General features: G+C 43.3%; 1 protein-coding gene across 2 annotated transcripts in view; it reads left to right on the top strand.

The window, feature by feature from the left end:
- SLC49A4 (solute carrier family 49 member 4) overlaps positions 1–14,059 on the top strand; it is a 530,561-nt gene extending 516,502 nt beyond the window's left edge. The window contains exon 9 of one of the 2 annotated variants that reach the window (XM_086957070.1): positions 11,445–14,059. In XM_086957070.1, coding sequence (XP_086813196.1) covers positions 11,445–11,560 — 116 coding nt within the window. In that variant the 3' untranslated portion in view covers positions 11,561–14,059. The other variant, XM_086957071.1, reaches the window with a different exon arrangement.
- Positions 14,060–15,682: the final 1,623 nt, after the last annotated feature.

The raw sequence follows: 15,682 nt of genomic DNA, 5'->3' as shown, positions 1-15,682 counted from the left end.
CAAACAGCAATTGCTTTCATCATAGCCAGACAGCCAGTGTTGTCCACTGCATGCCATCTCATTATTCATTACCTGTTCCACTTTTTGTCCGCATCTTGTTCTTAAAGTGAAGGTGCACAGGCCAGAACAGTAACTGTCAGCAATCAGCATATAGTCAGTAATTCCAGTCCCACTTCTTTTGAGGGGACTCGTCTACGAAGCGACAGTTTTATGATTCTGCGTAATCCAGCCATCTGCCTTGAGGGAAATGGATAGGGGGAGTCTGGAGGAGGAGGATAGAGGAGCATGACTGAGTTGTGAACTTCAGGAATGCAGACAGTGGCACCATCAATAAGGAAATAAGATGAAGACAGTGCTGCTGATGGACTTGTTGTGATTAGGTGATTAGAGATTTGTTGTGGTAAAAGTTGCAAAACAAAGAAAGACACACAGGAATAAAAGTGAATAAGGACTAAAAAAAGGAAGTCAGTTTCAGGCCTAGATGTCAGGGAAGTAGAGCTCGTCCTCAAACTCTGTGAATTGAGACGGGAGTAGGTCAGCTAACAGAGAAGAACGTCCACCTAAGTCGGTGTCCTCTTCTTCCTGCGTGGATTCACGTATTTTGTAATCTGGTGGTATGAAGTGCTGATTCATCTTGATCCTTATTAACCTCTCCACATTTTTGGGTGAGAGGCGGGTCCTTTTTGAAGTTACAATGGCACCAGCAGCACTGAAAACACGTTCAGAAGACACACTTGCGAGTGGGCAAGACAAATAAGGTGCTGAACTTTGCGTACCATCTGAGGCCTTTGCATCAACACTGGAATGAGCAAACCCTTGATGAGTTATCCAATCCGCTTCTGACAATATTATGGCTGGGCCTGGTGCAGGTGAGCATGATGATGATGATGATACGGTTGCTGGTGTCGGTAACGGCTGTGAGGGAAAGTGACTGCCTTCGGCCACAGAAGTGGACCTTGACGCCGGATGGCCTGCTGATTCAGTAGTACTTCTGCCGGTTCCTTCAATTTCCTTCCACTCTTTTTCGTACCGAGTGGCTGACAGAGCTAGCCAATGTTTGTACTTTGAAACATCTGCTTCATTAAAAGGAATTAACGCATTGCTGGCCACTGCCTTTTTGTACCGTGGATCCAGAATAGTGGCACAAATGTAATGTTGTTCACAATGTATTCCTTTAAGCCTTGCATTGTCAAGGAGGCGGGTTAATAAGCTCTACGCCAACTGATATGCGTCTTGCTTGTCAGTATCATCTCTGAACGTTGAAGACACCGCCTTCAGTTGGTGCTATAGCATGCGCAACAATGGGATAGCTTTGCCCAAAGTACAGTCCTCCCTGCTGACTTCACGCGTGAAGACCTCAAAAGGACGAAGCATGTCTGTCAGGCTTTTAACTAGGTCTCATTCCTCCACCTCTAGCCTCATGTCTTTCATAGAAGAACCCCGTGCAAAGACATACTCATTGATTACCAAGCACTGCTCAAACAGACGCTCAAGCATGTAGAAGGTTGCGTTCCAACGTGTTGCCACCTCCTGGATGAGTCCTCTGACTGGCACTCTACGGACACGTTGAATTATCCTCAGCTGCTTCCGGGCCTTAAAAGAAGGGCTGAAATGTGTACAGATTCTTCGGCAGGTGGTCAGTAACTTGCTGACTTTTTCTTTTTTCAAGAAATCTTGAACAACAATGTTAATACTGTGCGCCAAACAGGGCACTCTGAAATATCCACCATCATTCATGGCCTTAACTATATTACTGCCATTATCCGTGGAAACATAACCAATCATGTGCTTTCTTGGATGCAGCCATTTAAAGACCTTACTGTTAAACTCCTCCAAATTGTTTACTGCAGTATGAGATCTCTCCATGGCAAACATGGCTACTGTTGCATGTGTCTGACTAGCCTGAAAAATTGTGGCACTGTCAATACCTGCAGATATCTTGTCTCGAACCCCCGCAAAAGAGACCCAGTGTGCAGTGATGCACATGTAATCAAGGGCTTGGCAACTGGTCCACACATCTGTTGTCAGGTGGATAGTGTGAACAGCACTCTTCTGTAAAACTGCCCCAATCACCTCCAGCACATCTTGATGTAGTGCTGGAACCGCAACTCTGGCAAAATGGGACCGGCTAGGAACCTTCCATTTAGGGCAGACTGTTGCCACAAATTCTAAAAAATCCTCCCCTTCCACGAAAGAAAAAGGGAGGAGGTCCAGCGCTAACATTTTAGCCAGCATTGCATTATAAAGACGTGCCGTTGGATGGTTGCGTTCAAATGGCGCCTCCGACCAAAACATGCTTTTAATGGTGGTCTGGACCGTTTTCATATGTGATGAGGAGGATCCAGACCTCTTCAACCCAGTTAGGCTCATTGATGTACTTTTTCGCATTGGTGTCTCTACCAGACTACTGTGCCTCCTTGATGTTGTTGGGCTAAAGGAGGGTGTGGGCGCTACCACTGCAGTGCTGCTGCCAGGGGTACTGTGTGTACCAGAAAAAATGTCTCTCGGTTGTTCACCTCCCCCCTGCATGATCAGCTCCTCCTCGTCATCAGATGCAAAATCAATGTCTACATTTGGATTTGTACTTTTGGCTTTCCGGATGTTACTTAGGTGCGCCTCCCACTGGATAATGTGGTGTTTTTTTAGATTACCTCTCTGGCCTTCGGTACCATAGTTGGTACCAAGCTTACCCCGACTAACTACTTGTTTACAAATCGAACAAATGACTAGGTTTTCCGCCTTTTTGCTTATACTAAAGAAATCCCAAACTGGGTACTGGAGATTTCTGGTGGTGGTGGAGGTGCTACTTTCAATGCCAGATGAAGTGTGGGATGGGCGTGGCTGAATTTGACTCTGTTGTGCACTTACAGCACCACTACTTGAGGAAATGGAGGTCGAGCTGGATGTAGGTCCCTGCCGGCCCTTCTGACGAGAAAATATGGAAGCTGTAGGTCGTGTTGGTGTAGTAGTTACCTGTGTTGGTGGTGGTACCACCAGTGGCGCAACGCTACACACATCCTGCACAGCAGCATTTTTGGATAGGGTAAAAATGTCTGTCTGCTGCATGCCCGCTGGGGCTGGAGTGACGACTGTGATGACTGGGTCGTCATCGTCAGACTGTTCATCAGCAGCAGAATACACCACTTCTTCTACTTCTTGTTCGTCGTCATCACCCATAAGTGAAGACCTTGCGGGAACCTTCCTTTTAGCTACCTTTGTCGGCTCATGGCGTGCCTCCCTCTCAGACTGCATTGGTGGGTTCCAATCAAGATCTAGATCATCAGAAGGAAGGGAGCTTGAAGAAGAACTTGTACTAGCCCTCCTTGAACACTGGCAGATGAGTTACACCCTGCGTTGATTGGATGCTACTTTGCGATGAGTCAACGCCAACATCACTGGTCGATGGTGAAACAGCAATTAAAGAGGCTGCCTCTGCGGCACTCATGGACTTGGGCCTTACTTGGCGTGGTGGCACTGAGACCAATGAAGCAGAGGTGCTGCTCCCCGCTTGGTCCCCGGCGGACATAGCTGCTGCAGACGTCGGTTTTTTTTCCCCCAAAAAAGTGTCTGTCGGCACACCAGTCTCCTTGGTAAGTGGTGCCACTTGCTTCTTCTGCTCCTTCTTACTGGCAGTGGCACTGGCAACTTTCTTCGTAGAGGAGCTACGGCCACCTTTCTTTGGGCCCATCTTCTTCAGATGTCAGAACAGCAGGACGCTGTTGCACGAGTTGCGGGGTTGTCTGTGGCCACCACACGTGACGTCACGTGACGTTGTGCACACATCGCAGCAGGACTTCTGCCTGGCACTACAGCAAGTGATGATGATGAGGATGATTTTGTCGGTCTTTGTGAACCTAAAGCAAAGAAAGCCAGAGGAACATCAGTTAAATAAAAGTTGCATATGTCGTGCTTCAATTAGAATTTGCAACTAGGCATTTATTATTATTAACACAACACACACCCAAAAACGGAAAGACCCAAAATAAAAATTGCAATTCTAATCCAAAATGGATGTTTAAAATAATAAAAGAGAGAGAGACCACACAGAGAGAGTTGTTTCATGCACCACTGAGTGAGTACCCCTGGGCATAATGGATGAAAGCAAGGCAGACTGGGTGCAGGCCTATCGCACAACAAAGCATACTGCCTGGCTTCAAAATGGCCCCCTTAGACCCCCACCCACATGGCCAGGCCTTGGACCAGGCCTCAAAATGGCCCCCACCCACATGGCCAGGCCCTGGACAAGGCCCCAACAACACCCAAAAAATCGAAATACACACAAAAATCACCCCAATCCAATAGTATCCATACCCTAAATGATGTTTAAAATCAAGAGAACTCACAGAAGACTTGGCACATGCAACACTGGCTGCCCCTGGGCATAATGGATGAAAGCAAGGCAGACTGGGTGCAGGCCTATGGCACAACAAAGCACACTGCCTGGCTTCAAAATGGCCCCCCCTAGACCCCCACCCACGTGGACAGGCCCTGGACCAGGCTTCAAAATGGACCCCACCCACATGGCCAGGCCCTGGACCAGGCCCCAACAACACCCAAAAAATCGAAATACACACAAAAATCTCCCCAATCCAATGGCATCCATGCCCTAAATGATGTTTACATTCAAGAGAACACACAGAAAGACATGGCTCATGCACCACTGACTACCACTGGGCCTACTGACTATGGCTAGTGTGGCTTTAACACACACCCCAAAATTTAAAAAAAATCCACATATAACAGTGAGTTACTCAATAACATGCCATAAATTATATTTAATTTCAACAAAACTCCCAGAAACAGTTTATCATGCACCCATGACTATCCCTGGGCCTACTGGATACTGTGGGTACCCTCAATATATATTTTTTAAAGTTGTGAAAAGGTTTATAAATTGAAGTTGCAGCAACTGCAATGCCCCAAACAAACAACACCAACTTACATGTAAAATCTCAAATTCAAAAGTGATACCCCAAAAAAGTCCTCAAATACAAATATCCAGCAGCAGCCACAAAGAGTAATCTTTCCAGCTCCAGATCTAAATGAAAAGTGACCAGGACATGGACAAAGCACTGGGAGGAGCCTGCTGGACAGGAACAGGAAGTTGGAGACTGTGGGGCACTTACTCCCTCTCACCCCCCCAAAAAATTGACTCCTTGCACAAAAAAATGCAGCCAAATGTCAATCTGAGGAGTTATTCTGATCCAAATCATCAATTTCAGAAGGTGTATGCTGCCAACAATAGATTTCTTGTGCAGAATTGCAATTTTTGCTATTTCGGGAAAGCGAGCTGTTCAAATCTCTTGCCGGATGTCAGCTGCGCGGCGCATCTAAGTAATCGTGGGCCCTTATGACGTATTCGCGTTCTGAAAGTCTCCCGGTGCCAGATGGCGGGACGCTATGACGTACTCACGGTAGAAAAGTCTCGCCCGGTCACGCAATGACGTACTCGCGGTCGAAAAGTCTAGCGCGATCACGCAGTAAGATCAAAAATGGCGCAGCGCATGCAAACCGGGAGGAAAACAACTTGGTGAACTCAGAATCACGGTATGTCAACGCCAAGCGCGAGGTTGTATTTTTGAAGCGCGACCAAGCTGAAAAAATCAGCTAAATCGCGAATTCTTTGACAATTTCTCGCGATTCGCGGACCGTGAAATTGTTCGCGAGCGGAACGGATTTTCAGCCCATACTTAGCCCAAACTCGATTGGAGTCCCTGAAGGATCAACACTATCTCCATCACTATTCAACCTTTATGTCTAACCCCTCAGAAATTCTCAGAGAAGCAAGCATATCTTATCACATGTACGCAGATGACACTCAGAGCTACATCAAGATAACGTCATTGGAAGACATAAAGAAAATGAATGAGGCCTTAAAAATGTCATTACACTGGTTAACTAGCAATCGTTCTGAAACTAAATGTACAAAAAACGGAATTCCTATTAATATCACCACCGAAGAAACCACTGGTTAACTAGCAATCGTTCTGAAACTAAATGTACAAAAAACGGAATTCCTATTAATATCACCACCGAAGAAACCCACAGAAGTGAAGGAATGGACCAAACTGATCACAGCGCTAAACTGCACCCCATACCTGAATCTGCAAAATCACTGGGAATCACACTTGATAAGATTCTAGAGATGAAAGCCCACATCAAATCAATGACAAAAGTGCCTGGTGTCACCTGAACTATATTAGAAAAATTAAACCACTAGTTTCTACAGCGGACCTCAAACTGGCAGTCCAGTCCTCAGTTATTTCAAGGATTGAATATGGATGTACAACTCTAGCAGGTCTATCAAAAATGTCCACAGCTCCACTAAAAGCATGTCTAAATGCGACGGCAAGACTCCTTACTGGATCCATAAAATACGACCATATCTCCCCTCTCCTGAAAGCATTAAACTGGTTCCCATACGAAGTCAGAATTCAACTCAAACTAACTGGCATGTTCTACTCACAAAGCGCTCCACTACAAAACTCCAAGGTACTTAGCTCAGAAAATTGAGCTCTCAGGGGGAAGCAGACCAGCTAGGAGTGCCAGAGAGCTGCTGCTGAAACCACCCATCTTTCGGAAGAAGAAAACGTATGACAGAGCTTTCTCGGGAGCAGCCCCCAGAATCTGGAACTCACTCCCTCCAAACATCAGAAAAATTCCCAAAAAAAGCAACATTCAAGAAGGAAGCGAAGATCTTCCTAATGAGCAAGTTCCTTCCTTATGCTCGACTGCTCCCTTCAGCATCGTGACTAATACCCAAACATCGACCATGAACCGTTTCTGATGTAGAACTCATGGAAAGCACATCAGAACCATTTGTATAGAAATACTGTTACAACTTGTAAAAATTGTCTTTTGTTGAAATCGATAAGAAAGTCATGTACCGGAATATTATATATATTAATGCTGCTATTCCAACTGTATTCCAAATGTACCTCATGTAACTGTGAAGCGCTCTGATACCCAGGGGTCAAGTCTGCGCTATATAAAACTCTATAAATACATTTTAAAAAACACGGCACTGAGATCCAGAAGGATTAGTGCCGACATCTGCCCAGCGTCTAAAGCTGTCCAGAGATATTCTGTCACAGCCAAGAGCGCCAACTCTGTGCTGTGACCAGGGCAAAAACCATTTTGGGAACGGTCGATCCTGTTGTTGGAGTTTAGTTGTTCCGTGAGGAGGGAGTTAACATTGGCCGCCGTGATCTTTGCGGCCCAAGGTAGCAGGGAGATTGGCCAAAAGTTTTCCTGGCTTCTTTGGGGCTAAGGAAGGTTTTTTGAGCAGTGGTATCACCTTGGCCTGTTTCCAAGCCATAGGCACGACCACTGTACTGAGGGACCCATTGATCACCTGTTCTAAAGGAAGTAAGATAGTGGGTAGAATTTTCCGAAATTGGTCGGGCGTCAGTGGATCGACTGGAGAGCCTGACTTGATTTTAGAACAAAGGGAAAGTAGTAGATCCGGAGGAATAGGGGAAAAAGCCTCTAGTGTGACATTGGTGTGATTGCAAGATGCCTCAGGGGGCCGAGTTGGAGCATAGTGAAGCATTTATATATGTGTTCTATCTTCCTGATAAAGTAGGAGGCAAGCTCTTCACACTGCTGATCAGAGGTGATAGGTGATCAATGGACTTCAGCGTCTTTCTGAGTTTTAAGGCCTGAGACTATCGAGAAGATACTCTTCGCCGGGTTAGTACTCTTGCTGATTTGCTCAGCATAAAATGCTGCACACTCAACTTGGATGGCCCTGTGATATCTCCTTACGGCTACCCGGTAGTGATCCTTAGAGGTCGGGTTATAGTCCCTTCTCCAGATTCTCTCCAGCTTTTTACAGATTTTTGCAAAGCAGCTAATTTAGATTGGATTTAGATTGACGATTCATGGACAATTTAGCTGGAATCAGGCTATCCAGGAGCTAGCTAATCCAGTTACAGAAGACTGAGTTAGCATTGTTATGGTCAGCCGGTAAAGCTGGCGAGTTGGCGGAGAGATGGGTATGGAATTGGTCCCAATTCAGTTTATGCCAGGGGCGTATGATGCGAAATGTTTTATCTAAATTACGATCAGGCGTGATGCCCTAAATGGACATGGGGGCCAGATAATGATCCGACCAACCCATCGGGACAGGGGGTCGGACAGTAAGGGAAGGTATATTTGTAAAAACTGGGTCCAACAGGTGGCCAGCTGAAGGCGTTGGTCCTGAGACCCATTGATCTAGCTGACAAACTGCAAGATCGGCCAAAAAATGTGTCACTTCGGAGTCAGGGTGGTTATTCAGATGCAGATTAAGATCACCTGTGACTGTTAAATTGGAGGCTTTGACCGCCAGGGCACTGATAGTCCTGCTAAGAGCTTCCCTGAAGACTTTTGAGGGACCCGGAGGTCAGTAGATTAGTAAACCTGCCATAGTGTAGTTGGGATTAAGGGTGATTTTAAAGCGTGCACATTCGCAACCGGCAACGGGTTGTTTTATAAAGGTGCAAAGATAACCTGTTTTAAGAATGACAGCAATAACCCCGCCTCTCGTTTCCCTGTTGAGGGTATGTATCTTACAGCCTTCCGGGAGTGCGAGCACTTGCTCCGCGACCATATCCTCCGAGAGCCAGGTCTCTGTGAGAAATTGGTTGGTAGTTCCAACATGGATCAAGGGTGGACTTTTTCAGGAGTGGGGTAATAACAGCCTGCTTCCATTTGAACGGCACAATGCTTGTGTTTTTTTTTTATTGCTTTGATTGTCCCAGCTTTTCGTGTGTTTCCCTCAGGACCCTCTTAATTTGCTCGTATTTTAGTCTGCTTTGCCTTGCACACATCATGCTTGGCATAAAATGTGCCACAACATTATTTTAGAAAAGTACTGCACATGTTTTTATTATTGCTTCAGACTTTCGGAACATATTGTGCAAGGTCTTTTCTAACGTATTAATAGAAACTGCCTTACCTCTTCCCCTTGTATGGTCTGATCACTTTCTGCTTGGTTTTTCAATCAAGAAAGAATGTAACCACCCAAAATCCCAAAAGAAAGATAAGGAAGATTGGTAGACTACTCACTCAGGAAGCAATGGTCCAGGTAATCCTAGCCATGGCTATATCACATATAGACTATGCTAATTCTTTATATTTTGGCATCTCTATATGACTCACTAAAAGACTGCAACTGGTGCACCAGGCAGCCGGGCTGATCTTTCAGCAACCCAGATGGGAACATATCTCCCCCTTATGGAAAAACTACATTGGCTTCCGATCCCACAAATATGCGCATTTAAAGTTGGCCACCTTATCTTTAAGTTTTGCATGTATGCCAACACTCCTATATTGTGGTAAAAGTAGAAACAAAATAATAATTTGATGAGTGAACTAACTTGATGCACAATTCTGCAATTGGACAGCAGTCCTCCAACAAGGACACAAGGTCACCCTGGCATAATTAGTTACAGTGAAATGATTTGCACTATGTGTTTTTTGTCTTTTTTACTCTGCTTTTAAACTGACAGTCATTTCTTGGTTGATGTCTCTATGTACAGATGTGCGCATTTTTTTTCTTATTTACACTTTGACGTGTTACATACATTAATATACACAAGCCACGATAGTAGTTATACACATGTGTTCGGCGGGCTATGATATGCATGCATTGTGTATCAGCTGTAGATGTCCCCTGAACAGCAAGAAATGCCGCTGTAGTATATGAGGAGAGATTTTTTTTATTTTTTTTAGCTCTGTCAATTTCTGGAGGTTGGCTTCTCGGTGTCTGATTTTTATGTTGTGCGTTCCAGAACATAAATTGCTCTTTTCCTTCAGCTGCATGAATTATGGATTACGCCCGGGCACCAGTGCTGAAACCTTTAATATGATTACTGAAGCTTGCGGCTGTGTTTAGAATTCAGTAGAAATACCTGGAGAAGCAAACGGCCGTTCGAAGGAAAATTGATGTTCCTTTGGAAAACCTGAGGCAGAGACGAAATACTGATGCTGCGAGGACTCCATTACCTACCTTTCTGATTAAAACCATTTGATAAATAATTAAACCTTTTGAGCTGCCAATTGGTTTCCGAATTTGGCATTGTGAATTTTGTATAGTTTTGCGAAGGTTTCTAATCAGTTACTGCTACAAGTGGTCCAGCTTGGATTTATGCTTTTCTTTTTATATTTGTAGATAACAAATTAGGCCTGTTCTGTAAGCAGTGTAGCAATTTGTCAGCAGACAAAGCAGCTTTGTTAAGTTAAAGCAAAATTACTTTGATTCTCAAAATTTCGTTTTTTTCCCTACCAAAAAAAGTGGTCTTAATTTTCGGTGGATTTAGACAATGCTCTTTCTCAGGTTGTCATTAAATCTCCTTTGGTTAGTGAGAGGGCTAAGGATGCCATGAAGTTAATAGTAGGAATTGCTGACCACTGTATGTAATGTTTATTTTCTACTATGCATAAGAGATCATGTTCTTTTTCCTATTTTCTGTTGCTCCATGCTATTTATAGTGTGCATGGAATAATGCAACAAATGCACACCCACCATATGATATGGTCTTCATTTAATTAGTCAAACTTTTACTATTTTTTTTGCCACCACTATGTCTTTGCTACTATGCTAACTGCATGACACCTTTGAAGTCACCAAAGGTGAAACATTTTTGAAGAATGTAAAAATACATTTACTGGCTGTGATTAATATCGTCAGTTACAGTGCGACTTCCAATACAAATATATATTTCAAATATATGTGAATACATACGTGTATTGATGCAAAAGTTATGTGCATATATTTTCTCCACTCTCAACCCTTTGCATCGCAAATATGACATTTACCAAAGGGGTTTGTAATGCACTTCTAATTCACTGTGTGGAAAGAAGGATACATAACCAGCTACAATCAACCATTTTAATATGTTATAAAGCGGCAGATTAAAGTAAAACCTAGGGAATGTACACCCTGAATTCTACAGTCTCAGCATTTCTATTGCACACTGAAGTCCTCAATCTGATTGTTTATAAAAGTATCAAATAAAATTGTAATGCTTTTCACATGAATATCACGTTAACGTTGGTTTTGGATATAGTCACCAATAAATGACACAATTTATGAAAATGAGAAGTTCTTATCATTATATTGGAGGTCACATAAGTAATATTAAAAAAGTATATCTAAATAATTGTATCCCTAGATAATAGCAGGCTATTAAACGACCTTTACCAACTAGAGTTTAATTCAGCACATCTAAAGAAGGACTCAGCTGGGCTGGCCTACTTGACAAGTGTTTTTGAACTAGAGTATGTTGTTTTCTTGTGTTTATACAGACGTGTCGTGGTTGAATGGGTTCCTCGCTGGATCGTGTTTGCTTGGTCTGCTGTGTATTCTGTGCTTCAAGGAGTCCAGCGATAAGCTCCACCATGGGAAATATGCCTTATGACATTGTTTAAGACACTGAGTGTTGTTTTCTCATTTGCAGAACTGTCCTGGCTGAACTGGTGCCTCACTGGATCCTGTTTGCTCAGCCTCCTTTTTATTTTATGCTTCCGGGAATCTTATGATCGACTCTATCTTGACGTCTTTGTTTCGGTGTAAGACTGAAGTGATGGAATTTTAATGAGACTGTAATTCTGTACACTGCACATTTGCTTGGATTTGCACAGCTGAAAAAAAGGGAGAAGAATCCACAAGCACCGCCTAGGCATTTGGTCGCCTGTGACATTATTTGTATATGTGGTTTTCAGATGTCATTTCATAGTGTACGCTTCTAAGATAATAAAATGGACACTGGACTGAACTGCAGAGAACATTAGATGCCAACGCTATATGTAGGACGAGGTCACAATACTTCTTTCCTACCCGAAAAGGATGTATCTGGAAGGAATGTACAATACATGCCAGTTCCACCGACTGAACTTTATATACGATTTGTGGCTGTGTAATATTTGTGAAGAGACAAATTGATAACCAACTAACTGTTGATAGTGCTCATGATGATGGTTCTCGTTCCCTCTTCCTTCAGCCCTTTATGGTGTGACAAAAAGTAGTATTTTTTTTTAAGAAGGAGATTTGAAAAAGTATTTTAAAAATACAAATCCTATTACAGCGTTTCACTGGGTGGTTGGCCGTGGGGTGTACAATCAAGTGTAATTTATGAATGCACTTTAAACAGTTTGAGTGAGTATCTGGGTTGCAAGATACCAGGAACAGTTGTGATTGGTATTGAGTATCCGTGGGGAAAAAGACTGCAAAGTTTTTTTATTTCAATCTAGCAATCTAACGTGAAGAATTTTTAAAATGAGCACACAAATTGTAATTTATGTTAGCCACCATACTACAAATGGATTTCAGCTTCCACTGTACTGCAATTTACCAGATCTCGATTAAACCCTGTGATAAGTATTGTAAAGCTTTCCAAGGAAAAACTACTTCTACTTGAATGCAAACTGCATTTATTGATTAATAATTTCACGGATGTTCTCCTCTCATGTTTTAGTATTTAATATAAGCTTCATGTAAATTCATCCCAGCTGATGGATCTAGATGTATTAACAAGGCAAAAAATGGTTTTGTTTGAGGACATATTTTCTTTGTGAAACGTGCATAAATAGTGCATATCAGGGTGCTGTCCCAGAAGATCGGTTTGTACCCTTGGAGAGAATTAATGTCTGCAACTCGTTTCGTTCTGAAGAGGTCAAAGCACATAAATACGATTTTATCCATCCTGAATAATATTAGCTGCTTTTCAGGAAGAGCAGGTAGTAAACCGTTTATTAAATGTTGTATTATTAAATGAATGCCCAATATATGGCCATTTAACTGGAAACTAACATTTAGTATCTGTATGACTGTATCCTTATTGATTGTTTTTAATGAATGACTAGAGATCTTTTAACCTCTATGTTTACTCATCTTAGAATGTTGACCCTTATCAAATGCTGCACATGACACAGTTTTACTTGCACAGTTACATATTAAAAGTTATTGATATTATTTTGGACTCCACAGGACTATGGTATAATCGTACAGAGTACATTATGTATGTTTTCTTTTGTTGTTGTTGCACAAGTGCAGTGCTAACTAGTGTCTGCAAACAAAAGGGAATGGCAAACTTCCACATAACTGGATCTTTTCACTTTGTGATAGATCAGGTTGTAATCCCATCTACTGCCTCTCCATTCCCAGGGATTGGAAGCACTGGCACCTAGTGAACAGTATTACTATGTTAAAGTCTTTTGTTGTCGTATATACAGACTCGTAGCCTTACCCTTCATGGATGCCACTTATGCCACACTTAGCACTCCAGTTACTCTGCCAACACAGCCAGCCATGCCTTGTTCTTCTTTGGGACTGTGTAGTTGAGAGTCATTGTTCTTTCTTTCCGGTATGTAGATGATCAGGTATCGTGCCACCTTCTTCTCCCAATAGAAACCTGTTCTTCTGCTAGCCTGTTTACGCAATAGAGGCTGAAATACAAGGAGTGGGGGCATTGCACGGGTCAGATCTTTGTTTGATCCCCACCACCCTCCTATTGTCTACTTTGAATTCATGCCCCCTGTTTTAAATGTTGTTTTTGCTTTTAAAATAATTGCCATTTTATCGCAGGCCATAATGAATCTCTTGACAAAATCTCTGTTATCTAATCACTGCTTTATTTTTAGTCCCCATTACATGAAAAATGCTTTGTCTCTTTTAGGCTCGTTTTAGTGCAGAGCGAAGAGTTCCTTTCCTATGTTTACACATATTATTGAGTTCCTATCTTGTTCTAAGGTGTCTTGACCCCAAAAGGGGTCTCTGTGTTACTTCCCAAAGATGTGGCAGTTGTTTGCTGCCAACTATGGGTAGTTGTAATTTCTTCATCAGTACAAAAGTGTAAATGTATAAGATTTACTAATTGAAATGTTGGCAAGCCCCACCAGGTTCTTGGGTCAACTCTACCTATTAATAAACCGAGGACTTGACATTTCCTTTCTGTTCTTGCTATATAAAATAAAATACGAATTTTAATCCAGGGGGACCTCAGAAGTACAATATGAGTTACCACAGAGGTACTAAGTGATTGCCCACTGCTTCGTTATTAGTAAAAAAACAAAAGATCAGTTCAACAGTTGCTTCTGCAGGATCGACATATTTTGTTAAGAAGGGAGAACATAATGGCCTTCCCTCATTTCCCTTACAAGTGTTTCTTTTGTGGAGGCCAACTCTGAAGAGGTGCACTTTATCTAACTCAGCTCATTCCTTGAATTCAAATATTCTCCCAGTGAGTCCATCCAGCTTCTTACAGTGGCTGCCAAACAAGATTATTCTCTTTACAATCTTCCTTAAAGGTGAATTTAGGATTTCATCGGCCATGATGCTAGTCATCACTTCAATTACACACTAACCACTAAACAAAATGCCTGTTTCTAGGCACTACCTTTAAGCACATAACCTAAATACCAGCTTTTTGTTATTTTTGTATTGCAATTAGTTTTTCTGAACTTGCTCCTTGCAAAGAGGGAGTGACGTGTACATTTCCTCATTAACCCCTGTGAATGCTTCTCTGATGGCACGATATGAGGATTCAACGCTTGTTTCTAGAAATAACTGAGCAACTTATTAGAGTGCTTCTCGATAAAACAAAGATTCCCGTTTTATCTTTACATCTTGCTTGCCCTCTCAGACCTCCCTTGTTCCCACCAGGCCCTCCCGAACATCCTCTCTTGCTTTGCGGTTCTCTCGTAGTACCAGGTTAACAGGGGTAAAAGTGAGGCACTATCCTTGTCACAGGTGACCATCAGTGCAGCAGTATCTGCTTATCCCTTCCAATGGAAGTCCTCGCGTCTTAAGTGTCTTGGGGCTACATAAACCGAGGACTGGACCTCATAGTTACGGATAACCTCGATCCCCTGCAGGCACATATGAAATTGGACTTCAAGAAGTATGCCAACCTCAGCCTCTTGTTATGGGGCATTGGTACAGCCGGTTTAGATGGTGACACTGCCACAATACACCTACGTCCTCTGCATGTTGGCCCTGTTGGTCACTCTTTCATTGCTTCATTCTGTGGAGCATACAGTCTTTTGTCTGAGATACCTCCAGGTCCCAGTTAGCCAGTGGCAAACTCCTGGGTCACCGATGTTGTGGGAGCCTGGGCCTCCCCTTGGTTGAGCACTATGCTCTTGCCTTGCAGTTGGCACAGCTTGATTGCATGCTTCCTGTGACCTGGATCCGCGGCAGTGGGTGTTGGCAGGGTGCACCCTTCTGAGTTGCCCGCAGGGACTGCACTCACTCTGCAAGAGTGGTGCACCTATGCTGAATCCCACCGACACAAGGCTACAAGCCATGGTCAAATTCTTGGCAGCGGGCCCACCGCCTTTTCAGGGTGGATCCTCTTCTTCACAACTATGCTCCGTTATTGGGCAACTCTAGCATTCCTATAGGTGGCAAGATGGTGAACTGGCCTCCATCAAGTCCTCAAACAGGGAGTCCTTAAATACTTTGCAGCGGTCTGTGAAGATTTCAGTCTCCCATCCCATCAGCCCTGGCGATATTTACAGCACCGACATTGCCTCAATCGTTGCCTTGGTGCACAACCCTGGGTTCTCCAGCCCTCTCATGTAGTCTCCTTCCTTAAAGTGTAGGGCGGCTTCCCCGGGGTGATGTCTGGCTTCTATATTCTCTTGAGCCGTCATCTTTTCTCCCTGCCTCTTCTAAATAGCTTCTGTATCACATGGC

This window comes from Lissotriton vulgaris, chromosome 2_1 (genome assembly GCF_964263255.1).
Source record: "Lissotriton vulgaris chromosome 2_1, aLisVul1.2, whole genome shotgun sequence".
Classification (NCBI taxonomy): Eukaryota; Metazoa; Chordata; class Amphibia; order Caudata; family Salamandridae; genus Lissotriton; species Lissotriton vulgaris.
The sequence above is the reverse complement of the archived record's forward strand: the minus strand, read 5'-3'. Positions and strand labels throughout refer to the sequence as shown.